The sequence below is a fragment of the Ochotona princeps genome, chromosome 25, assembly GCF_030435755.1.
Source record: "Ochotona princeps isolate mOchPri1 chromosome 25, mOchPri1.hap1, whole genome shotgun sequence".
Lineage (NCBI taxonomy): Eukaryota > Metazoa > Chordata > Mammalia > Lagomorpha > Ochotonidae > Ochotona > Ochotona princeps.
Window position 1 is genome coordinate 18,414,283 of NC_080856.1, and position 25,059 is coordinate 18,439,341.

A 25,059-nucleotide genomic window follows, 5' to 3' on the forward strand; every position below is an offset into this window, starting at 1 on the left:
ATGCTTAAGTTGTGACACTCTCAACTTGGAAACATGAGCCTAGAATAGGCACATCTCAGTATTGGAAGACAAATAGTTACTCTTTCAATGGCCATGTATCTCCTTGATTTATATGATATGTTGGGTTAACTGTGTATCATGTGAAACCATTATGCTGTTCAGTGGACTTATGTGAAAGCTGGGATCTGGGCCAATTATACTTTATTTTTTAGAAATATTAAGGGAAATCCCATGGTTGGCTATTTGGTCTGAAAATTCAGAATACATTGTGACAGGATATCGTTAAGAGTCTATATCCATGAATGTGTAGGGGGTAGGGCTCAGGGAATTGGTCAGAGGAGGGCAGAGCATGGAAGAGCAGCAGCTGAAGCAAAGGAATTCTCGCAGTGGTGAGCGGCAGGTGAAATGGGATGACATGGAAGGAATTGATCCCCACAGGTATCTTCATGCTGGACTTACTGAGATGTTTCTCAGATTCCAGGGCGATCCAAATAAGCCTGCCAACACCTTGGGTTTAGAACTGGAAGTGGAAGCCTCTGGGAGATGCCATTGAATCCCTTTTCTTTATGCTGATATAACCTGGTTCCCTGTCTTGAATGCTGTTTATTCTCTACAGCTACTGAAACTCTTACTGTTTCTTAGAGAACAATGTGAATGTCACCCCTTTCCAGCATTACCCAACAAATTGAAAGGTCCCTCTGTACTTACACAGGACTTTACTCCATTATCGTTTTTTGCTGTGCACATTATATTGTAATTTTCTATTGTGAGGTCAGAGGTCATGTACACTTTATAGTTTTCACCAGCATCGATGCAGTTCTAGGCATAGAGCAGTTATTGAATAGATATTTTATAATTGAGTGTTCTGTTAAAAATTTAGTGAGCCTGAATTTGCTGAAATTTTTGTTTTCTCATATACCTAGAAAAAGATTGATGAGCACAAAACGTCTCTAGAATTGGATTTGAGGTCTGCAAGTAATTTTCTCCAGTAACTTCCTATTAAAATATCTATTAAAATAGGCAGGGCCCGGTGGCGTGGCCTAGCGGCTAAAGTCCTGGCCTTGAAAGCCCCGGGATCCCATATGGGCGCCGGTTCTAATCCCGGCAGCTCCACTTCCCATCCAGCTCCCTGCTTGTGGCCTGGGAAAGCGGTTGAGGACGGCCCAATGCATTGGGACACTGCACCCGCGTGGGAGACCCGGAAGAGGTTCCAGGTTCCCGGCTTCGGATCAGCGCATATCGGCCCATTGCGGCTCACTTGGGGAGTGAATCATCGGACGGAAGATCTTCCTCTCTGTCTCTCCTCCTCTGTATATATCTGGCTGTAATAAAATGAATAAATCTTTAAAAAAAAAAAGATGGGCAAGAATTTGGCACAGCTGTTAAATCACTGCCTGGGACACCTGCATCCCATAGACAAGTGCCTGAGGTTGAGTCCTGGTCCTACTCGACATTCCAGCCGCTTACTGGAGTGCATCCTTGGAGGCAGCAGGTGATGGTAGAAGTAGTCGGATCCCTGTCACTCATGTGGGAGACTTAGAGCGAGTTCCTAGAACCCAGCTTTGTCTTTCTTCTGCCTTTGCTGTCACAGGCATTTTGGGAGTGAGCCAGTTAATGGGAGAAAATTTTATCTTTCAAGTAAGTAAAATATATTTTAAAAAAATACTTAGGAAAACAATACAACTTCCTTTTGTCTTTAAACATACAGCTTTCACAGAAGGGATTACATGAGAATTAAGACATAAAATATTAAGTTAATTAGTTATTAAACTGAGCCTGTATTATTAGATAATGGCAATATTCCCTTAAAAAGTAATTACACAATGAAAATGAATTTGTTAACATCACTTTCCCCAAAACATGGAACTTTGAAATGTAAACTTGTCACTATAGTGACATTGTTATTTTCAGATTGTTTCAGTGGATATATAAATACATGATCCACTCATTACAATGGGATTATATAATGAAATGCCTGAAATAATTATCTAATGTTTGTAACGGTGGAGTTCTGTGACATCATGTATATTTCATACTACAAAAGGACACTTTTTTATTGTGACGTTGTACTTCTGGTTATCAGATTCTTCTCCTTGGGGCATGTTTCCAATCTGTGTTACCCATAGGTCTACAGTTGGATTTTAGTTATTGGAGTTGGTACACGGCTCTTTTTTTTTTCAGTCACTTGTGCTTATGCTTATGCACTCTTAATCCACATTCTTACAAAATGGGGCTGGTGTTGTGCTACTGTTGGTTAATCTACCACGTGTGACACCAGCATCATGTACAAGCATCAGTTCAACCTCTGGTTGCTCCACTTCCAGTTCAGCATCTTGCTAACATTTCTGAGAAAGCAGAAGATGATGGTCCAAGAGTTGAGCCCTTGCCACTTATGTGGGAGGTCTGGGTGGAGTTCCAGGATCTTGGGTCCTCTCTCTGTCTCTCTTTCTCTTTCTTTGTAGCCCTATCCTTTCGAATAAATAAGTCTTAAAAAAGATAGTACAATATCACAACCAGAATGTCTTAGTTTAGCACTCACAGTTTTCTTCATAAAATGTGCAGTGATAATCAGCCAATAAAACTCAAGTGATAATTCTTGATTTAAACTGCCTGAAGAGAAGTAGATGTGTTGTGAAGAGATAAAGATTACCGGGTTGGTTACATTTCTTAGGCACTTGTAAATTGGGTTGAAATCTAAATGTTCTTATCTTATGACCTGTACTCATAGTGTCTGAATCTTAATTTTCTAAACTAAAGCTGCTATGGCCTTAAATTTTTGAATCTTCTATTTATTTCTAAATGTATTTCCTAAATGAAATTCTGTTATTTGCTAGGAGGCTCCTATAAGACAGACATAATTTTTGCTGTAATAAGTGCTTAGCACCCTTTGGGGTAAGCATAAGCTGTTCCACAAGCAATTTTACTGTCAGAACGTGTAACACATTGTGATAATGATGCTTCGCTCCTCTGGAAAGGGGATCATGAGCTGATAACAAGAGCTGTGCAGGGACCTGCAGAGCCTTGCCTCCTCAGGAGAGGCTATGAATTGTGTTGGATAAGGCAAATGCTTAATGAGTACTTTACTCTCATTACAGGTAACTTAATTTTCTGGTTGTCTGGAAAACAACAGTATAGTACCCCTTTATTAATTCTCGTTAATTTATAATTTCCCGATAATTACACATTCTTCTTTTGCTCAAGCTTCTATAAGATGTTAATGTGAGCACAACTCTTATGTAATCCAAGTCCCTGAATGCTAAACAGAATATCAAAATGCAATGACATTAGCAGTTAAGCTTTTATTGTAATGGAAAAGAATTGAAATCTGTTTTCCAAGTATAGGAGGAATGTTGTGGCACTGCATTTCTGGGAAGGGGACTTGGCTGTGTAGCAGGTCTAAGCATGACAAAGAGGGAGACTTGATCGGCCTGGTAGGAATGGGTTCTGTAGGTACTGTGGAACCAGAGTATGGATGAGGCCAGTGTTGTTGGCCCAGTGGGCAGTAAGTAGCAGTTTATACAGAGCTTTTGCCTGAGTGAAGTTTGTGAATTTGATGTGTGTGTTATAAGGACTCCAGATCAGACTTGATCTGTGGTAGAGCTGTGTTGTTAAGGGTATATAGAACAGTATAGGAAAATGACACCTGTGTGAAAGATCTAGGTCCCTAGAGAGAAGGTGTGTGTGCCCAGCGTGTGTGTGTCTTTGTGTGTGTATTCATGTGCATATGTATTTCTGCGTGTGTGTGTGTGTCTGTGTGTTTCTCTGTGTATTTGTTGTGGGTATTTGTGTGTGTGCACACACACATGCATGTACACACACATGTGCAGGCAGACAGTGCCTGTTGAGAGAGGAGTCTTATTCAGAAGAGAATACTCAGATTTGCTTGTTTCCAGGGATCCCTGCTTTCCATTTACTTCTTCAGACATTCTGCGCATGTAGAATAACAACTCCCTAGATAGTCTATCCACCCATGGAACCATCTCCACAGTGCAAAAGCTCTCCATATTGTTTAACCATGATGTTCACTTGTCTGTCTTCCAAGATTCTCCTCCAAGGAACCTGATGATCCAATAATTATGGTGTTCAACAAGTTTAGAGTAGAAAAAGTACTGTTTCTTGGGAATACAGAAAAAGGCTGTAAGCAAGAATTGAATCATAAAAAGTCAAATTTACTGTTATACAGTCAAGGTTTTTTTAATCCTCTATATGTCTACAAATCAGAAAAAACATGTATCATTTGAGTCTCTCTTATTTCACTAAGCACAATGATTTATCCTTTGTCCATTTCTTCATTGATTTTTGTTGTTGTTACTAAGCTTCTTGAACTCCTTGTATATTCTGACAGTAATCCTTCATCAGAAACTAACTTTGTAAATATTTTCTTCCTTTCTCCTTGTTGCCTGTTCACTTTAGTGCTTCCTTTGCTATGCAGAAGCTTCTTAACATGATATAATCTCATTTGTCTCTTCTTGCTTTCATTGCCTGTGTTTCTGGGGTCTTATCTAACAAGTCTTTGCCTATGCAAAAGTCTTTCATGATTTCCCTTATGTTTTCAGATAGTAATTTGATGGTTTGGTGTCTAAATGGCCTAAAACATTGACCCACCGTGAGTTGATTTTTGTAAAGGGTGTGAGGTAAGGATCTTGTGTCATACTTCTGCATGTGAAGATCCAAACTCCCCTCATTTGTTGAGAGACTGTCATTTCTCTAGGGAATGATTTTAGCTCATATGTCAAGGACTGGTTGACCGTAGCTGTGTGGGTCCATTTGTGGAATTTCTATTCTGTTCCATTGACCTTCAGGCTTGGCTTTTTTTTTTTTTTTTTTTTTTTTTTGCCTGCACCAGGTTTCTTTGATTATAGCTGGCTTGCAGTTGGTCTTGAAGTCGGGTATTGTGATGCCTCCAGATTTTTTTTTTTTTTTTTTTTTTTTTTTTTTTTTTGCTTAAGACTGCTTTAGTCATTCAGGGTCAGTTGTGCTTTCACATAAATTTTATAATCTTTTTACTAGATCTGAAAGAATGTCCTTAGTATTTTGGGTTGGGATTGCATTTAATTTATAAATTAAGTAGTATCATATTGAATGTTATCAAGTCTTCCCACCCTTACACATGGAAGATGTTTCTATTTGTATTTCTGTCTTCTATCTCTTTCCATAATGTTGTGTAATTTTTATTATTGATATCTTTTACATCTTGGCTAAATCTGTCAGAAGCTATTTAAAATTTCTGGTAGCATAGTTAATGGTACTGATCTTATAAGTGCTTTCTGAGGCACGACAATGGGCATATAAACATTATTTATTTTTGTGTGTTGGCTTTGTATTCTGCAGCTTTGCCAAATTCCCTTATGAGGTCCAGTGGTCTCTCAATAGAGAGTTTTGACATACACACACGCACACACACACACACACACACAATTCTAACATCTGCAGACAGGGATAATTTGACTTCCTCCTTCCCATTTTTTACCCGTTGGATTCCTTTTTCTTGTGTGATGGCTTGTCTAAACTTTCTACAACTAGATTTAGTAGTAGTGGTAAGAGTGGGCACGCGTATGTGGTTCTAAATCTTAGTAGAAATGCTTTCAACTTTTCCCACTTAATATGTTGGCAGTGAATTTGTCACGTATTGTCTTGATTGTGTTTAGCTATGTTCCTCCTGTACTCAACTTGTTTACATTTTTTGTCATGAAATGATGGTGTATTTTATCACTCTATCTGCATTTATTGAATTAATAACATGGTTTTTGTTCTTCAGTTTGCTAATGTGATGTATTATGTTTATTGATTTGCATATGTTAAATCATCTCTACATCCCTCAGAAAAATCCTACTTGGTCCGGGTGAATGAACTTTCTGATGTATTTTGCTGTGGACAGATGCTGCAGCTTGACTAGGTACAGGCTCCAAAGGACAGACAGTCACACACATTCTATCATTTTCTCCCAGTCATGGTTTGGAGTCATCACATTTCTAGATAGAGCTTCCCTCATCCTCATACCAGAGAGAGTTCATTTACTTAACCATGTTATAGTTCTCTATTGATTGCATTCTCTTTTGTAGCTTTTGTGCCCATGAATTCATGGAGAAAAAGCATTTCTTTCCAGAGCTGTAAATCCATCAATCAGCTCTGCCCTTGGACTGTTCTCAGAAGCTTCTTTTCAGAGTCTGGCACTCAGAAGAGTCACATTCTTTGTGTACATTAGACTCTAGTGGGTTTTTCCATTTTCCCAGCTACGACTTTGGTTTTTTTTTTTTTTTTTCTTGGAATGGTTGCACAGCACTTACACTTCATTTTGTTTTTCTAGTGTTCTTTCTATTGCCTTCTAAATGCAGCTTCTTAAAACAATATCGATGACTCAGTTCCTGTGCCTTTACCTCTGTCTTGTTCAGGTGTGTTACTCATGCTTCCAGGAACACATAAAATAAGCTACAAAATGTGTTGAGCTTGATTTGGGGTTCCAAACTCTTATCTTGCATTTTCACCTGAACATGAAAGTGATCAGTGTATTCATCGCCCAAGTTAACATGAGCCTCACCAGAGACTGGGAGCTGTTGCCGCATAAACTTTGTTTTCCCCACATGTTTGGAAGAGGGATGGGAAGTCTAGGGGAGAGAGCAGCAGATATTTTGCAGAAGCTTGACTGTTGTGTTCCCTTTACATTCTTCCTGTGGGTCCTTTCTGCCAAGGCTCAGGCATGTACTGAAGGACTTTGGTGCAAGGCTTAATCACTGCTGGGATAACTTTTCTTGTGTCAAGCAATCAGTTTTGTGAAAGCAAAATATGGGATATAAAATTATTTAACAAGTATAGCAGGTATTAGAATACCTCCAGGAGGCCTTGCTGAGTTTTTTGAGCTCACCTTGGTTGACTGGGTGCAGGGGTGGGTTGTGAACCAGAGTCTTTAAGCAACATTAAGGAGAGACTGATGTGTACTGTGGATGAGAGGTGAACACTAATCATCCTAGCTGCACAGGGAAGCAAGATCCAGGCCAGCAAAAGACCAAGGAGGAAAATCTCAGGAGAATGGAATGGGCTAGGAAAGGACTTAGAGGTGAAAATTTGATAATGGAGGCTGTGCAGCTGCTGGTTTCTGAAAGTTGTGGTCTGGAGCCAGGATCCTGGAGAGATAACTATGAATAAACTCTTGACCTCTGATTTAGATTCTAGATCTTAATGACTGTGGAATCTCAGGATGCCACGTTACATAAACCTGTCAGGAACAAAGATGTTGTTGTCTGAGTGGGACATGACAGCACTTAAAATGGGCCTGTGGGTTGAATACTTCATTCTGACTCAGAGGTTTATAATACCTACCGAATATGAAACACATAGGTAGGGGGCCAAATAGGATGAGATCACAACCAGGGAAGTGATAATTGGAGGAGCAGCAGCCCTCAGGGGGCCTGGAAGACAGGGATTCCCAGTGAGAGACAGTGGGCTGAAGGCTGGGTCTGTGCGGAAGGGCTCTAATCCTGCTCTCGCACTGGAGACCAAGTTGGATCCTTCCTGCCACTCTCCAGCTCCTCCCTGTGTGATAGTCAGCAGACGCTCCTGAGAATTTCCTCCTTAGTACATTGCTCCAGGGGATATTTATTCAATACCGCTTGTCTTTGTAGATATGAGCAATAGGGATTTTATTCTTGTATTTTCGTAGATTGCTATGAACTGTGTTTGATTAAAAAAAAATATTCAGACTCCATACATTTGAGTTTTGATGACTGGAAATAGATACTGGAATCAGAAATTTTGATTGAAGTCCCTAGTAGGCACGTTTAGGCTATAAGTCTTGACACTGAGATTCTGAGCCCATTTCCATTTTTTTTTTTTTAAAGCTGTGCTTATTGTTACTGGAAAGGCAGATAAACAGAGAGGAGAGACAGAGGGAAAGATCTTCTGTCTGCTGGTTCACTCCCCTAGTGGCCATAATGGCCGGAGCTGAGCTGATTCAAAGCCAGGAGCTAGAATCTTTTTCTGGGACTCCCACATGAATGCAGGGTCCAGAGGTTTGACTGCTTTTCCAGGCCACAAGCAGGGAACGGGATTGGAAATAGAACCGTCAACATGAGCTGGTACCCATACAGGAACCCAGACGCGCAAGGTGAGGATTTAACCACTAGGCTGTCGTACTGGGCCCTCAGTTTCATTTAATATCTGTGTATCAAGAGAAAGAGATCCAGCATGTCTCCAGCTGCTGTATCACTGCCCAGTGATCACAGTGGCTGGGGTTGGGCAGGGCTGAAGCCAACAGCTGAGAGCTTCATTTGGTTGCCCATGTGAGTGTGACTTTCTCTCCTCTGTTCTTATAATATGCAAACAGTTCCTATATGTATTTTTTTTAAAGACTGACTTATTTTTATTTGAATGACAGATTTTACTGAGACAGAGAATGAGTTCTTGCATCTGCTGGCTCACTCCCCAGCCCTAATAGCCAGAGTTGAGCTGAGCTGACCTAAAACTGAGAGCCAGGAGCTTATCTTCAGTCTATCATGCGAGCACAGGAGCCCATGGACTTAAACCCTCTCCCGCTGCTTTCCCAGGAATGTTAGCAGAGAACTGGATTAGAAGTGAAACAGTGGCTCTTGAACTGGTGCTCACAGGGGATGCTGGCATTGCAGCCGGTGGCTTAACTTGCAGTACCACAGAACTGACACTGTGCTTCAGTTTCTATCATGTGTGATCCAGAGATTGTATTTTTGTGTGTCCTCATGACATGAGAGCCTTGCACAGGGGACCCTCAATGGGCAGAGTCTACCTATAACACCCATGCCTATTACCCTGTGGTCAAATACTTTGAATATTCTTTGTACTTTTTGTGTCGTATTAGTTATACAACTCTCTCATCTGAACTAATGAATATGATGCTGTTTCTAGCCTTTATTCACTGCATTTTGGACATTTATTTGGACATTTCGCCGCATTTATTTGGACATTTCTTAGCTTCAGAAACAGTAGTGTGTGTATGGCAGAGTGGTTTTCAGACATTCTGGATTGAGACTATCTTACCTAGAAATCATTGGACTGTAATCGCATCTTTAGCTTCTTAAAGGCCACAATTTACACTATAAATAATCGTTAATGAAAATGTGGGTTCCTGTTGACAAAATTTTCCTTCTTAGGGCTAGAGTGAAAGCCCAACAGATGTGCTAATCTGTTGTTTAACCAAAATTGGTTGGGTAGCTACGCTGTATAAGATTTGTTGCAAGGTATTGTGATGGCTATAAAGATGAAATAAAATCCCTAGTGCTGGGAAGCTGGGAATCTAGAATTTGGGTTATGAGGAGTACATAGTTATAATGCAAAGAAGAACAGCTTATTTCCCTGAGTGGGAATCCTAGGCAGGATAACTTCATATCGGGATGGGGTGGGGGAAAATGGAACTTCATAAAGCACTGGATATTTGAGATGGAACAGGTGGGCAGTTGTTTGTCAGGCAAAGCTAGCAAGACAGGACATTCAAAGTGCAGAAATTAATAAGGAAAGGATGTGAAGACAGGATGAAATTAACAGTATTTGGAGAAAGCAGATGATCTTGTTTGGTCATAGTACTAAGTATGTGGCAAGGAGGAGATGAATCATGGAAAGTAGATTTCACTATGGAGAGTTTGTCTTTGAGTCAAGGGAAAGAGTGCATGCTACTGTTTTGTAATTTTTTTCTGTTCACTAAAAATAGTATATATTTAGATGAAGACTATTTTAAAACAAGTATAGATAGCAGAACAAAGGCTATAGGTACTGTTATATTGGATGAAAATAATGTTGAGATTTAATATACATTATGTGATAGTTAATAACACTATATTGCAACTTGGAATTTTTTAAGAGAGTTCATCATATCTTTTCTGACCACTTGCAAAACGGTAGCTATGTGAGTTATAGGTACAGTGACTTTGGCTTGACTTTAGTAACCGGTTACGTATGTGTAGATGAACTGAGACATGCTTGTGATGGATTTGGTGCAGTGGTTAAGGTGTCACTTCATACACCTGCATTCTATATCCAGAAGACTTCCAGTTGCTGCCTCCTGCTACACATATTCAGGGAGGAACAGGAAATGGATCAAATGCTTGGCACCCTGTAGTCCACATGGGAAGTTCAGGTGAAGCTCCTGGCTTTGACCTGGCAGTCCCATCTGTGGCTGTATTCTGGGCAGTGAGTCATCATATGGAAGAGCTCTTTTTCTGGCTGTCTCTGTGCCTCTCAAATGAGAATAAATAGGTAAATAAAACCAGTAAATACTTTTTAGAAATGTATGTTATTACCTGGTGGGTTACATTGCTCCTTGAGATGCTCATATCCTGTATCAGAGTGTCAATTACAGTCCTATCAATATCACTTCTGATGAATCTTCCTGAAAATGCACCCTAGGAGAGAACAGATGATGGCTCAGTCTCTTGTGCCCCTGTTACTCCTGCAGGAATACTTTACATAGAATTCCTGATTTTGCTTAATCCTGGTCCAACTCTAGTTATGGAGGACATTTAGAGAGTAGATGAAAAAAATCTTTCTTTCAGTTAGTTGCTCTGCCTTTCAAGTAGATGAAGGTAACTAAATAACTATTTTTACAATTTTAGCCTACCCTGCTACTAATACTAAATACACACAATTTCGTTTTAAAAATGAAAAATCCCACATCTAGGTAGTGGGAATTTAGCCCAGTGGTTAAGATATGCATATTCCACAAGGTAGAGTATGCATTCTCTTTCTGGCTGTGAACCCCGACTGGTTTTTGATAATGCAGACCCTGCAAGGCAGCAGTGACAACTCAGGTAATTGGATTTCTGCCACCTACTTGGGAAGCTAAGGCTATGTCCTGAGCTCCCATCCTCGGCGCCAGTGCCAGATGTCTCAGGTATTTGGAGAGTGAGCCAGTACAAGAGAGCTGTCTATTTTTGGTGAGGCCATTCTACATGAAGTGACCTATTATAGACAGTGACCAATCAATTGTTGTCATCTCTGGCAAAATGGTGGTTGCAAAGGGACTGTGAATTCACCAAGCAATTAATATTGTACGTTAGCTAAATAAAACAGTAGCTCAAAATAAAAATGTCTGGAAATGTGTATATTATTTATTACCTTTGAAATATTTGTGGATGTCACTGTGCTAAATTAAACATAAATTTTAAACATTAAATCTGTAATTGCTTTCTGTCACTCTGTTTCAAATATTGGATGTAAACATACAATTACTATGTTGTTAGAATATGAACCTGAGAGGATTTTCATACCAGCTGAATAAGATACTGGAAGAGCCTAAAGGAAATGACTTCAGATCCAGCAGATTACAACTTTTACTCAATCTAACTTTTGGTCCGGAAGGCTAAGTTCCCAGGATAGGGATATGGGTAAGAAGTGTGACTAACCAGACCGTAGAGTCAATTCTGTCATTTAATTGATCAATTCATTTTTATTTTTAATTATGGCTCACCTATCCATTTAGATGTGTCAAAAACACTACTTGGTTGCAGCCCAAGAATCAGCATCTCCTTTCTGGGGTAATATTAGCACTCTCATAGTTAAGATAACTGCTTATCCAAATATGTTAGAAATAATCACATATTTTTATTTCATTGCATTTAAAGGCTAATGCGGAAAGGAGTGTTTTGATCCTGATGGGTGCTGAATGAATCTTTGTATAATGGGAATGCTATGAGGATCAAGCCAGATGGAAATCGTATGTGAAAGTGATTTGGAAAGAGTGAAGGTATTATTAGTATAGTTATTCTAAATGCTTCTTTGTTTGTATTTATCTATTTAAAGAGAGAGAGAGAGAGAGAGGTTCTACTCACTGATTTACAGCCCAAATGCCTCAAACAGTTGCGTTTGAGTCATTGTTGATGCCAGGATCCTGAAATTCAGTCTCTATCAGGTGAATGACAAAATCCGAATGTTTGAAGCAGAAGTAGATCTGGGATTGAACCCAGACACTCCTGTGTGAGTATCACAAGCAGTATCTACATGCACTCCTATGTGGGTATGCCTAGCAGTGTCTAAATGCTGCAACAAAGGCCCCCCTCAGGAGATTTACGCTTATCGTATTCACCATCCTTCAATTTATTTTACAAATGCTTAGTGTTTGAAGTGGTAAGCAAAGATAATTAAAGAAAAGCTCTATTGTTGTAACAGCAAACACGAAGTCATTTCTCTTTGATGTAATTAAAGGACTAGAGAAATTCTGGATACTGAAACTAGGTATTTAAAGATATCTTCTGATTAGAATGAGAGACATTTCAGCAAGAAAGAAATGAGCTTTCAGAAAACCTGAGAAGGAGGACGCATTTATGAAAGGAGGCCTGCAGTGACCCTCAAAGTCCATAATGAGAAGAAATGGACCATTGAATGAGCCATAAACTCACCTAGTACGGCCACAGTTACCTACCTTGTTTATATCCACACTGCAGATTTTTTTCGAAGCTTGACATTTGTAATAAATTAGTGAAATATTTTTTGATCAAATAAATAGGGACTTGGAATGCAATCTTACCTGTAGTTTATATATAGCAAATTGGAAAATGTAGCTTGGTAAGTGAGAGTATATTTACTGAATGACACAGCAGAATAAATTGGGACTAAAGAAAATACTAGATAAAAGAAGGAGAACATCATTATTCTGAGGTCAAAGTCCCTGGAACATTGTTAAAATCTCAGACTATGTTTGGGGGAGGGAAGAGCAGTGGAAGTGATGTTCATTCTGAGGAAATATGGGATAAACTGGGTTTTTGGAGGGTTTTTTTCCACCACACACACGGACACACTTGTACAAGTGTGACAATTTATCTCCACTGTGATTTTTTTTTTTAAGATTTATTTATTTTATTTCAAAGTCAGATATACAGAGAGGAGAGACAGAGAGGAAGATCTTCCGTCTGATGATTCACTCCCCAAGTGAGCCGCAATGGCCTGTGAGCGCCGATCCGATGCCGGGAACCAGGAACCTCTTCCGGGTCTCCCACGTGGGTGCAGGGTCCCAATGCATTGGGCTATCCTCAACTGCGTTCCCAGGCCACAAGCAGGGAGCTGGATGGGAAGTGGGGCTGCCGGGATTAGAACCGGCGCCCATATGGGATCCCGGGGCTTTCAAGGCGAGGACTTTAGCTGCTAGGCCATGCCACCCGGCCCTCCACTGTGATTTGACAAAGGAGCTCACTAGGTTTACTATACAGCCTGGACCACGGGCTAATGAGTATTTCTAACCAAGCAGAGGAGAAGTTATCTTTCTGAAAACATCCACCACTGTTTTCTTCCCTAGTACCTACACAACCCCTGAATGATGTTATTCTTGTTTCTTACACCAATGGGGACATATCTCACTTTAAGTCCATTTTTTCATTCTCCCCTCCCCCTAAAAGTAGCTGATAAACTGCATTCTTTTGGTGTCTGCCTTTCATCATTGTGTTAATCAAGAAGCCCCCGGAAGTACCCCCATCTAATCTTCATCCTGATCTCATGAACCTTCTGGAAATCCACCATGGTCCTTCCCTGCTGTGGGTGAATACCTCTTCATTATCCCTTCCCTGCATGGGGCTAGGAACTTTGGGAGGATAAGAACTATCTCTGAGTTCTTTTATCCTGTGCTCATGTACAAACTATGTTCAGTACTTGTGAAGTGAATGAAACATGAGCTCCACACATGTTAAACCCCTTCTGTGTTTAGGTGATAGCTGTTCCTCCCCTTTGTCCCTTGTAGTCCCAAGCGTGCAGGTGGATACACTGAGCACCGGGTGCACTGTGACAGAGAAGCACACACTGATTACATAGACATCTGCACACACGTGCGTACATGCATTCTGGTGCTGAGCTGTTTTCCTTGATCAGAGAGCGCCTCTTAGCTTCTCTTTCTGGAAGGTCTAGTCTGTGTTGTTCTCCCATCTGAAAATCGTTAACTCCTGGATCCCCAGACACTGGACTCCCTTCGGAGTTCTTGCAGCTTCAGGGAAAAACAAGGAGCAGTTCTGTAGTGGCCTTTGAGAGCTTCAGTCCAAACGGGATAGCACCGAGGACTCACTGTAATTACCACAGAGAGAAAAGTCTCAGAACATGGGGTCCTTGATCACAGCTAGACAATGTGTCTCCTCCTAGATCTGATTAACTGAGCCTGGCCAGGGTACCTCATGCCCATCAGAGTGCCTTGGGGGCCTTTCAGTCTCTGCATCCACCCCTGAAGCCCTGCCTTCGTCGTCTCATTGCAAAAGGTAAAGATGAAGGGATTGAGCAAGGAGTGAGGACGTCTGTCACCAAGGCTACAGCCTCATGGATATCCACAGAGTGTGATTTGCCAGGCCTGCCATACAGGAAAATGGTGCTAACCTAACTGATGCAGACCAGAGTGAGGTGAGGCCCGCCCAAGGAGAGAGCTTTCTTGCGGCCACTGTCCAAGGAGATCCACAGCATCATGGTCATGATATAGCTGTGGAAGAGGAGGGTCACCAGGAAGGAGCTGCAGACAAAGGCCAGGGCCATCATGAAGTCTCAGAATTTCAGTATGTGGGTGTCTGAGCAGGACAACTGAAGCAGAGATACACTGTTACAGTAGAAGTGATTAACAATGTTGCCATGGCAATAGTTGAGATTAGCTTGGTAGAGGACAGTGGGAATTATGGCTAAGAAAGAGGTTGCCCAGGCAACACCAGCCAGCTGAACACACAGCCAAGCTCATCAAAGTGCCATAGCTCAGTGGGTGGCAGGTGGCCCCACATCAGCCAAAGCTTGTATCCTACAGGATGAAGATGGATATGGAACCTATGGAAAGCAGAGGTAGAACTAGACAGTACAGTCAGTGAAGGAGGTAGCTTTGTGGAGACTACCGTGTCCACTACTGTTATGGTCATCAAGGTTTCCAGCAAGTAAAGCTGCTCAGGGAGTAGTACATGCTCACAGGGAGTGGATGTCAGCTATGACCATGTCTATGATGTTACTGTTCCCATGAAGGAGGGGACACAAAACAAAAAGTGCCCATACAGAAGGACCTGCAGGTCTTCCAGGCTAAAGAAGCCCAAAAGAACACATTCAAAATGATGGTTCAAATTTGCTATAATTCAGGGCTGGATCCCTGCAGGCACTGGAAGCAAGAGGCAAAGCCAGAGTAGAACAGAGAGAACCACTGACTGAGAAAGAGGGATAGGCAGGGACAGAGATGGGGAACAGGAAGAAGGCAACTAGGTAGTTGGGGATAGACAGAGGGTTAGGAAGTGAATGAGAACATGCAAGTCACAGAGAAACGGAGCGAGGGAACAGAGACACATGAATGGAATGAGCCATTGTGATAAGGATAGAGAATAATGGAGAGCAACCAGTTAAGAGAGGCAACGCAGCAAGAGATGTCAACAGTTAGGAGGAAAATCAGAAGGAAACAGAAAAACAAAAATAAGCAGAATACTGAAAAAAACATAGCAGAAAAGAAGACCAAATCCATGTCAGGGAGAAGTAGAATGAGAGCAGAGAGGAGAAGATGAAAAAGAGAATTAGTAGAAGAATTAGATAGTCTTTCTGAAAAGAAAAGAATATGGGATCATGGAAAGAGTATAAAGGAATTTTTCCAGCTGGAATTTTGGGAGGCTAAATGTATGTCCGGGGCCTAATACCTGGTTTCCATTTGAAACACTAAATCCCTCTTATGTCTAGGATTTCAGGATCTGGGAAGCATGGAAATGAATTCCTAAACCACAACAGCTTGTTGTTTGTGTTCTCCCAAGTTTCTAAACAGCAAGCTTAAGAGAAATCTCTGCCTCTTTGAGGCAGAGTCCATCATAGACTGCTCTAGGAAGCTGGCCAGACTGAAAACCTTGCATCTGATTAATGTGAGAAGCCATACACTGAGGACAAGGAGGAAAGGGATATTATAAGGCCTGTTCCAAAGGTCAAGTTCCGCAGTAGATGCTGAGTCACAGCCTTTCATCTTTGTGAGCTTCAACCTTTCCAGATAGTACTTAATTCCTCCTTCACCTAGTATAATTACTTTTCTTTGTAGGTGAAGGAGGAATTAAGGCTGCTTCCGTGATCTGTCCCCATTCCCTTAGAGATTAGGGATCTGTAGAGCAGCATCAATTATTGCCATCTCTCTGGCCTTTCCAAAGAGAGAGAGAGAACTACCCTTGAAAGAACCTCTGGAATTATTCTAGTACTACTACTTTCTAACTGTTGAGCTTTCTTGGCTTTGAACAATAACTCTATGTCCATTTTGTTAACTTCTTTTTTATTTGGCAGAAGTAATGATCGATACAATCATTCTCATGACTGTGTGAGTTGATGAAGTGTCCCATGGCTTTGTTCCTCAGCCGTCTCTCCAGGTCTTTGCTCGTAGTTCATCTTTTCTTTCCTCCCTTCCCTCTTCTCCCTGCCTAAGTACCTGCCTCCTTCCTTTCTCCCCTCCTTCCCTCTCTTCCTCCTTTTCTTCCTTCTCCATTCCGCCCTCCATTTTGCCCTTCATTTCTTCCTCTATTTTCCTTCTTTGTAAAGATTTTATGTATTTGAAAGTCACAGTGTTAAGATAGAGACAGAGACAGGAGAGGGGGGAGGAAAGAGAGAGAGATCTTCCATCCACCAATTCACTTTTTAAATATTTGTATCAGCCAAGATTGGGAGAAGCTCAAGCCAGGAGCCTGAAATTCCATTTATATCTCCCATTTGCATGACAGTTTTCCAAGTACTTGAGACATTGCCTGATATGGGATGACAGCATCACAAGCAGTGGTCTTAACTTGCTGTAGCACAACCACCAACCCAGTTCATTTTCTTTTAATGAGTGCTTTCACTGTTACTGCTTCTTTAATCAGTTATTCACTCAATTACTGGCATCAGCTCCATCACCCCTTGACATCTGCCTAAGAGATCCTTTGTTTATTCTTCCCACTTCACTTGTCTTATGATCAGATACAGCAGGTGCTTGTTCTGATGTGTGCAAATCAAACAAATGCAGGCAACCATGTGCATTATAGTTTTCTTGTTAATTTTCATGAAAACCACCTTAAATTTTTTTATTTGAAAGACAAACAGATGGGCAGACAGGAAGGGGGAGGAAGAAATGGAAGCAGAGAGAGGGAGAGAGAGAGAGAAAGAGAGAGATTTTCCATCTATTTGTTCAATCCCAAATGACCAAAAAGGCCAGCGTGGGGGCAAGCCAAAGCTAGGAGTCTAGAACTCCATCCAGGTCTCCTCCATGGGTGGAAGGGGCCCAATCCCTTTGGCCGTCTTCTGCTGCTGCCTCAGGTGCATTAGTAGGAAGCTTAACTGGAAGTAGAATAGGTGAAACTCAGACTGGTGCTCTGATACAGAATGCTGGTACACAGAAAATCTGAGATACTTCCTGTTGCAGATATTTTGCAATGCATGTATTTGAAAATTTACAGGAATACAATGCTTCAAGTGACAGGATACTGAGAAATGAGTTGCCCATGTTCCCAACAGGAGTGAAATTACACCATAGTTTTCTGTAAATGTGCATTTCTGGGAGAGAAAGAAAGAGAGCTCAGGGACTGCAAGAAAAGTTATAGCACCTTTGCTTAGTTTCTGCCCTATTGTTCCTGGGATCCCTTAGCATTTTGGGTTATACTATTAGGCTCAATCTCATTACACTGTGCTTGGCCATCCAGACACAAATTATTCTCTAGTGCACTCTTGAGCGTGTAACATTGAATCTCGGTTCTATTGTTACTGCAAAACATCTCTGTTTGTCTCCATTTGTTGCCAGTCAACAAAATTGGAGAGGCACAAGGGTAACATCATTGGAAAAGGTTGAAGAGAGAGGATGGACCTATTTGGTGGTAAGGGCAGAAATGTCTGTGATCAAATTTAGGGAACAATCAAACTCATTCTCTTTTCATTATTGATGAAGAAAGGAGATGAATAAGAACTAAATGGTTGACTGTAGGTGCCTGATTTTTTTTTCTTTATATGCGGCAGAAGTCCTCTGTTTTCATGATGTCTTGTGGTTCCTGAGGCTTTATCTATGTAACTGCTCTGTCTCCTGATACACTCTTGTGCTGCTGTCCACATCTCCAACCGTCTCCCAGCACAGCTCTAGATTTTCACTGCTGGGAGAGTCAGAATGGGAGTTTACCTCTTCAGCCTTCACTCACTAACAAATGAGGTGGTAGGGCGTCTGCATGTCAGTGCTCATGAACATACGCTTACTAAAGCTATAGCAATTGTAGACAACATACTACCCTTCTGTGGGCATTGAGTATGTACTTCATCTAAGCAGACCCATCACACATGCGCATTGCAAGGCCTCAGCACACATCTTGCTTTTTCGGGTTTAACCCTCATAACTGACCCCAGATATAGTTTGTCTAAATGTCTGAAACAAACACCGATTATCTGTTTTACTTGTTAATTAATTCATTTATTTCTATAAAGTGAGTCTATTTCATGTATTTTAAAAAAAGATTTAAAAGCGTAGGGGCTCCTGCCATCTAGCTGCTGGGGCCATTTGTGGTGAGAACCAGATGATGGAAGATTCTCTGTCTTGGTCACTCTCTTGCTCTTCCCCTCCATTTCTGTTCTTCCTTCTTTCTGTAATTGCTCTTCAAATAGAATTCAATAAATCTCTGAAAAAAGATTTTGCTTTTTGGGGACTGTGTTTATTGGTTGTCACATACCAGAGAAAATATGATATTTGTTTTTTGGGGAGTCTAGTTTATTTCTGTTAACATAATGGCTTCTAATTGCATGCATTTAGTTGCAAAACACAAGGTTCCTTTCTTTTTCATGGCTGAGCAATATTCCACAATGTATGTATATCATATTTTGTTTATTCAGTCATCAGTTGATGAATATCTGGGTTGATTCTATATCTGAGTGAGTTACGCTGGTATAAACATAGGGGCACAGATAACTCTCTTATGCGGATTTCATTTTGCTTGGATTTATATTCTCAGGGGCGAAATGGCTGGGTCATATTGTAGACCTATGTACAGGCCTCTGAGAAACCTCTGTACTGCCTCACACAATGGTGGCACTACTCTACATTCCTACCAACTGTGGATTAGGGTACAGATCCTCACAAGCATTTATTATTTTCTGATTTTTATATGATAGCCATGCTACCTGGGTATGAGGTGGAACCTCATTGTAGTTTTTATTTGTATGTCCCTGATGACTAGAGAACCTGAGCATTTTCTCATGTCTTATCAGTTTTCCTCTAGTAATTTCTTGGAGAAAGAGTGTAGATATAGATCTTGATCCATGTAGAGTTGGTTTTTGTACACAGTGTGAGGTAGTCTGGTTTTTTCCTGTTGCAAGGACAGATCCAATTTTCCCAGCATCATTTATTGAAGAGACTATCTGTTCTATGTGGATTGATTTCCTTTAATTTGTCAAAAATTAGCTTACTATAGATGTGTAGGCTGATTTGGGGGATTTCTGTTTTGTTCTATTGATCTTAAAGTTTGCTTTGTGGCAGTACCAGGCAGTTTTAATTACAACTGCTATTTAGTACATGCTTTAGCAATGGCCGAATCTGAGCTGATCTGAAGCCAGGAACCTGGAACTTTTTCCAGGTCTCCCACACAGCAGGGTCCCAAAACTTTGGGCTGTCCTTGGTTGCTTTCCCAGGCCACAAGCAGGGAGTTCGATGGGAAGTGGGACCATCGGGATTAGAACCAGTGCACATATCAGATCCTGGAGTGTGCAAGGCAAGGACTTTGGCTGCTAGGCTACAGCACTGGGCCCCCTTTATTACATGTTAAAGTCTGAGATTGTTATGCATCCAGACTTTTTTGTAGTTTAAGATTGCTTTAGCTGTTCAGAGTTTGTTGTGTTTCAATTTAAATTTTAGGCTTTTTTTTTCTAGATTTGAGAATGTCACAGGTATTTTGATTAGAATCACACTGAATTTGTAAATTACTTTCAATAGTATATACATTTTGATATTAATACTACCAAACCATGAACGTGGTGGGTTTTTTTCTATCTTAAACTAGAAATTTTATCTTTAAGGACCAAAATATAGCTGTTTTCTATACTTATGTATGAATAAGAAAATTTGCAGCATCATTTTGTAATAAAAATGAAAACAAGAACAAACATTTATCCATTGAGCAATAGCTAATAAGTAAAATCACATTCACATGGTGGAAAAGGCTCAACTGGCTAATCCTCTTCTTGGCAGTGCTACATCCCTTATGGGCGCCGGTTCATGTCACAGCAGTTCCGCTTCCCATCCAGCTCCCTGCTATGACCGGTGAAAACACTGCAGGACGGCCCAGAGCCTTGGGAATCTGCACCCATGTAGGAGACCTGGAAGAAGCTCCTGACTCCTGGCATCGTATCAACTCAGTGCCAGCCTGTGACCATTTGGGGAGTGAACCAGCAGATAGAAATCTTTCTCTCTGTGTCACTCCCTCTCTGTGTAAATATGCCTCTCCAATAAAAATAAATACATTTTTTTAAGAAAAGAGATAGAACTTGTGTGCTGATATGGCAAGAGTTTTTTTCCCTTATATGTTAAGTGAGAAAAATAAGCTTGCAAAACAGATTTTCACAGAATTTTCTTAAGAAGAATATGAAAATACATGCTTAGAAAATTTTCTCTAAAATTATATAGCAAGCTACTTTGGCTTGTGCAATTTAAGAAATTGGAAGGATGATAATTCCCAATTTGTATCTTTAGGCACCAATTAACATTCTCATATTTAACAGGTGTGCTTAAAATAAAAACACAAATCTAGATAAATGTTTTTATAACTCACTTTTTGTCTTACTCCAGTATCAAACAGATTTCCAATTTATATGTTTTTAGTTCTTCCAGGTGGTGGTAAATATAACTGCCTCAGAAGCTGTCCCTCTGTTCCCCAACTTTGAAGTAGCCCAGCTGGTAATTGGGGACACACCATAGAAAAAACAGCAGGAAGGATCTTGCTCATATACATATATATCCACATATGTTCACAAGAGTGAAAACCTCAGACAACACTGGAGAGTAGAGTGAGATGCAGGCATAGAACTGCTCTACCGTAATCTGTAGAGGCCATGGGACGGGAAGAAGGAGGCATGAGGATTTAAAGTAGATATTTAGCAAACTTAAGGCTTTGCCTAAGACCAATATGTAGGCTTTTGTGGATGTTGATGCAAGGTTTAGAGGTCAGTTGTGGCACATAATTAAAATAATTCTATGATCTAAAGGACAGAAAAAGTGAACTGTGTAGAGGCTGGGCTATCTTAAGGAATCCTAGACTTAGGACCCTGGGGAAAGGTAGCTCTGGGCTGTCATGTTAAGAAGTCCTGATTAGGCATGATGTGACATAAGGAGTGAGTAAAGCCACATTACTGGCTTCCCATGAAGGCACCAGCTCAAGTCCTGGCTGCTGTATTCCAAATCCAGCTCCCTGCTAATGAACTTAGGAATATAGTGGAAGATGGCCCAAGTGCTTAGACCCCTGCATCCATACACGAACTCTGGATAAAGCTCCTGGCTGTTGGCTTCGATCTGGCCCAGCCCTGACCATTACTGCCATTTTGAGAGTGAACTAGCAGATGGAAGATCTCTTTCTACCTCTTTCAAATAAATAAGATAAATCTTTAAAAAGAAAAAAAAAAATATGTCCCTGACTGATAAATCCCAGGTTTTCCCATTATGACAAGATTTCCGAATTTCTAAAATTTAATTGGTCAGAAATAAAAGTGACTAAAAGTGTGTTTTTCTTTTCCCAGGCATTCCCTGGAACTTGGCTACGCAAGAAGAGGTATGTCAGTGACTAGATCACCTTGGGAAAGAGAGGAGGTGGGGAAGAGAAAAAACATGGAAACCCTCAACTCTACAACATAGTGGCGTTGTTTCCCAGCTCCTCTCTGAAGACAGTTTCTCTGCCAAGAGAGTAGAGAGCGACAAGTTGGTGTGGTCCCTGTGCACACCTCAACGCTCGTTAATGGGCATTCGTCTCAGCCATGCCCTAGATCGGACGTGGCAGTGAAGGCCCTCTGTATTGGTGAGTATCTTCTCATGGTTGTCCTCTATGAAGGAGAAAATGGGAGATAAATGGGGTGGCGAGTTCCACGCTGGCTGCCTTCCTGAATAAGAACACACGAGAGCCTGTAGAGATGGCGAGGGGAGCAGCGGAAGGCAATGGCTCCTCTGCAAGTCCCTCCTGTACAGCAGAGAGTACTTCATTTCTGTTCTATCCCAATGTTGAATAGAGTCGTGGACCTGGGCTGGTTGAGGACAAGTATCATTTAGTTACATGCCATACATCCAACATTTTCTGGTTTTTCATCACTACTTTTTTTTCCTCAAGAATATGTAACTATTTATCTAGATTTGTTTTCTGTGGCAGTTTTGAATACAGGTTGAAGAAGACATATTCTTTTCCCGTAAGGCTTATAATCTAATGTTATAGATGAACCATAAATAAATAATATAAAATTTCTTATTCTTCTATACTTTAATTTTTCTCTAGGGCATAATGAATAAGCTAACATCATGCTTATTTTACAAACTTGTCTTGTGTATGGTATAACCTCTGTACTCCGTTTGAATACTCCTGGGGCAGGAATTTGTGATGGTTCTCTTTCTGGCTACATTTTTTTTTAGCATAAATAACATCAAGTATAACAAGTGTTATGAAGAAAACTGAAGTCTTGAATTAGAATCCCCTTTTTAAAAAAATCCCTTTTATTTTTTAGCTAGGATGATTGGCAAGATTCCTTTGAGGAAGTAACATGTATTGGTTTAAATGAAGAAGCAGAGAGCTAGATATCTCAGGTAGCTGGCATCCTTGAGTCTGGTTTTTGCCAGTGCTAGGCACCATCTCCTCCTAAAACTCTGTATGGGAACTTGAGGTAAAAGAAATGTGAGCCTGTTCTGGGGGAAATTATCCCAAGCCCAGAGTTCTTGTTTGAAGATCTTGCCATTTTATGATATGGATTTTTAAAATCTTGAGCAAGTAGGGATGCTGGTCTTAGATCTCCACACACACTTTTTTTTTTTTTTTGCTGGTTTCATAATGGTCTATGTATCACCATTGAAATTGAAAGCTGACAAAAACCCCATTCTCTAAGCATCATTGGGAATGTCTTTATGTTACCTGGCATAATTCATCTAAGAGGAAACGGAGCAATCCCAGGTGCACAGGGCTCTCACAGATTCACCTTAAAAGCTGGGCTAGTCATGATGTCTTAGTCTTTGCTGTCTGTGAGGAAGGCCGCTCAGTAGGGGAAGCAGCAAGGAATGTTTTCTCACACCAATATGGAAGAAGGTGTCTTCACCCACCCAGGGAGCCAGCTCTACCACAGAGCAGGAGACTCATGGGTAGACACGAGGTGACAACATTGACTTAGCTCCAGCTCTATCTGCAGCACAGTGGCAGGCCCATGTCATAACACCTTATCATCAGGTTGAAAATAGTTCCTCATTCTAATCTTTCTTCCTTCTCTCCTGAGAATAAATGTCCTTTGTCTCCAGGTTTCCCGAGACTCAGAGCAAGGACTTGATAATGAACGATCATTCTGGTGCCACGGAATTCTGCCTTCTAGGCTTCACTGGGCCCCAGGAGCTGCAGGAGCTCTTTTTACTTTGTTCCTTTTCTTGTTTTTAAGATTTATTTTATTTTTATTTGAAAGTTAGATATACAGAGAAGAGGAGAGAGAGAAAAATCTTTCATTCGTTGATTTACTCCCCAAGTGGCTGCATTGGTGGGAGCTGAGCTGATCTAAAACCAGGAGCCCAGATCCTCTTCTTGGTCTCCCACACAGGTGCAGTTCCCAAGGTCTTGGGCCATCCTTAACTGTTTTCCCAGGCCACAAACAGGGAGCTGATGGGAAGCGGGGCTGCCAGGATTAAAACTTGCACCCACATGGGATCCCGGTGCATGCAAGGTGAGAATTTTAGCCACTAGGTGACTGTGCTGGGCCCTGTTCCTTTTATCTGGCCCTTGTATCCAGTGACAGTAATGCGAAACTTAGCCATCATTATTGTTGTCTGTGTTGACCAACCTCTAAAATCCCCCCTGCATTTCTTTCTCAGCCACCTCTTTGTCCTGAAGGACTTATCATAACCACATAATTGTCCCTGCAAGGATGTGGAGATTTCTGCTCCCTTGGACACAGACAATACCATTGGCTGGATGCCTAGCTCTTCTGGGACCCTTGCTGGACCACAGAGTTTGCTCTACCAAAAGTGATGGTCATGGACTGTTGTGTGGCTGTCTGTAACCCCTTGAATTACAACATCATTATAAACATCCACACACACATTTGGGTATTCATTGCATCATGGTCATTTGGGGTTTTCTGTGAAATCTGATAGGTCTAAGCCACATTTCAGTTTAACTTCTACAAATCAAATCTGTTAGAATACTTTTACTGTGATTGAGGGCAACTATTCAAACTTTCCTCTGATGACACTCTTTTTAGAGAACTAATTCCTTTTTTCAAATGACTGTTCTAATTATCATTGGTTCTTTGATCCCAACAATCATCTCCCACACCTGCAACATCTCCATCATCCTTGAGATCTACTCAGCTTCTGGCCAGAAGAATGCCTTTCCCACCTGTGCTTCCCACTTGGCATTTGTGATTGGCTATGGCAGCTGCTTGCGCCTCCACATGAAACTCAAGCAAACACAGGTAACCGAGTATAACAGGATGCAGAGCAGCAGGATAGCATCGCTGCTGGTTTCTGTTGTGACCCTTCTCCTGAATCCTTTCATCTTTATTCTCAGGAATGATGATTTAAAGAGGCCCTTCAAGATTCAGTGAAATGCTACTGTCAACTCATCAGAGATCAGTTCTTCTACAGCAGGGTTAGTGCCGTGGCTCTCATTGTGGATTATTCATGAAGCAAGAAAATGCTCATGTGTTTGTTCCACTGTCATCATTGCAAAAATCAAACAGTATGCCCAAGACCCAGTCATGCCAGCCAAGATAAAAGATGATTATAATACTGAAATCATTCTCTATCCATTAGAGTCTCTTGGCTTTAAATTCTGCTTGCTTCCACTGTTGAACCCAAGGAAGCATAATCTTAGGCCATGGGAGGGACTAGAGAAATAAAGCACACACATGTCTGTAAGAGCTCTTAGTCCAATTAATTTATTTACTATCCTCTGAATTTGTACTTTCTGGGGA

At 41.0% G+C, this 25,059-nt stretch overlaps 1 protein-coding gene across 1 annotated transcript; it reads left to right on the top strand.

Annotated features, from left to right (window-relative positions):
• Nucleotides 1–349: 349 nt before the first annotated feature.
• On the top strand, nucleotides 350–24,770 carry LOC105942323 (olfactory receptor 9A1). Its single transcript, XM_058681269.1, is given in 7 exon segments — nucleotides 350–438; nucleotides 4,043–4,137; nucleotides 23,875–23,984; nucleotides 23,986–24,083; nucleotides 24,085–24,355; nucleotides 24,358–24,664; nucleotides 24,667–24,770. Coding segments are annotated over 7 exon segments (1,074 nt in total).
• Nucleotides 24,771–25,059: the final 289 nt, after the last annotated feature.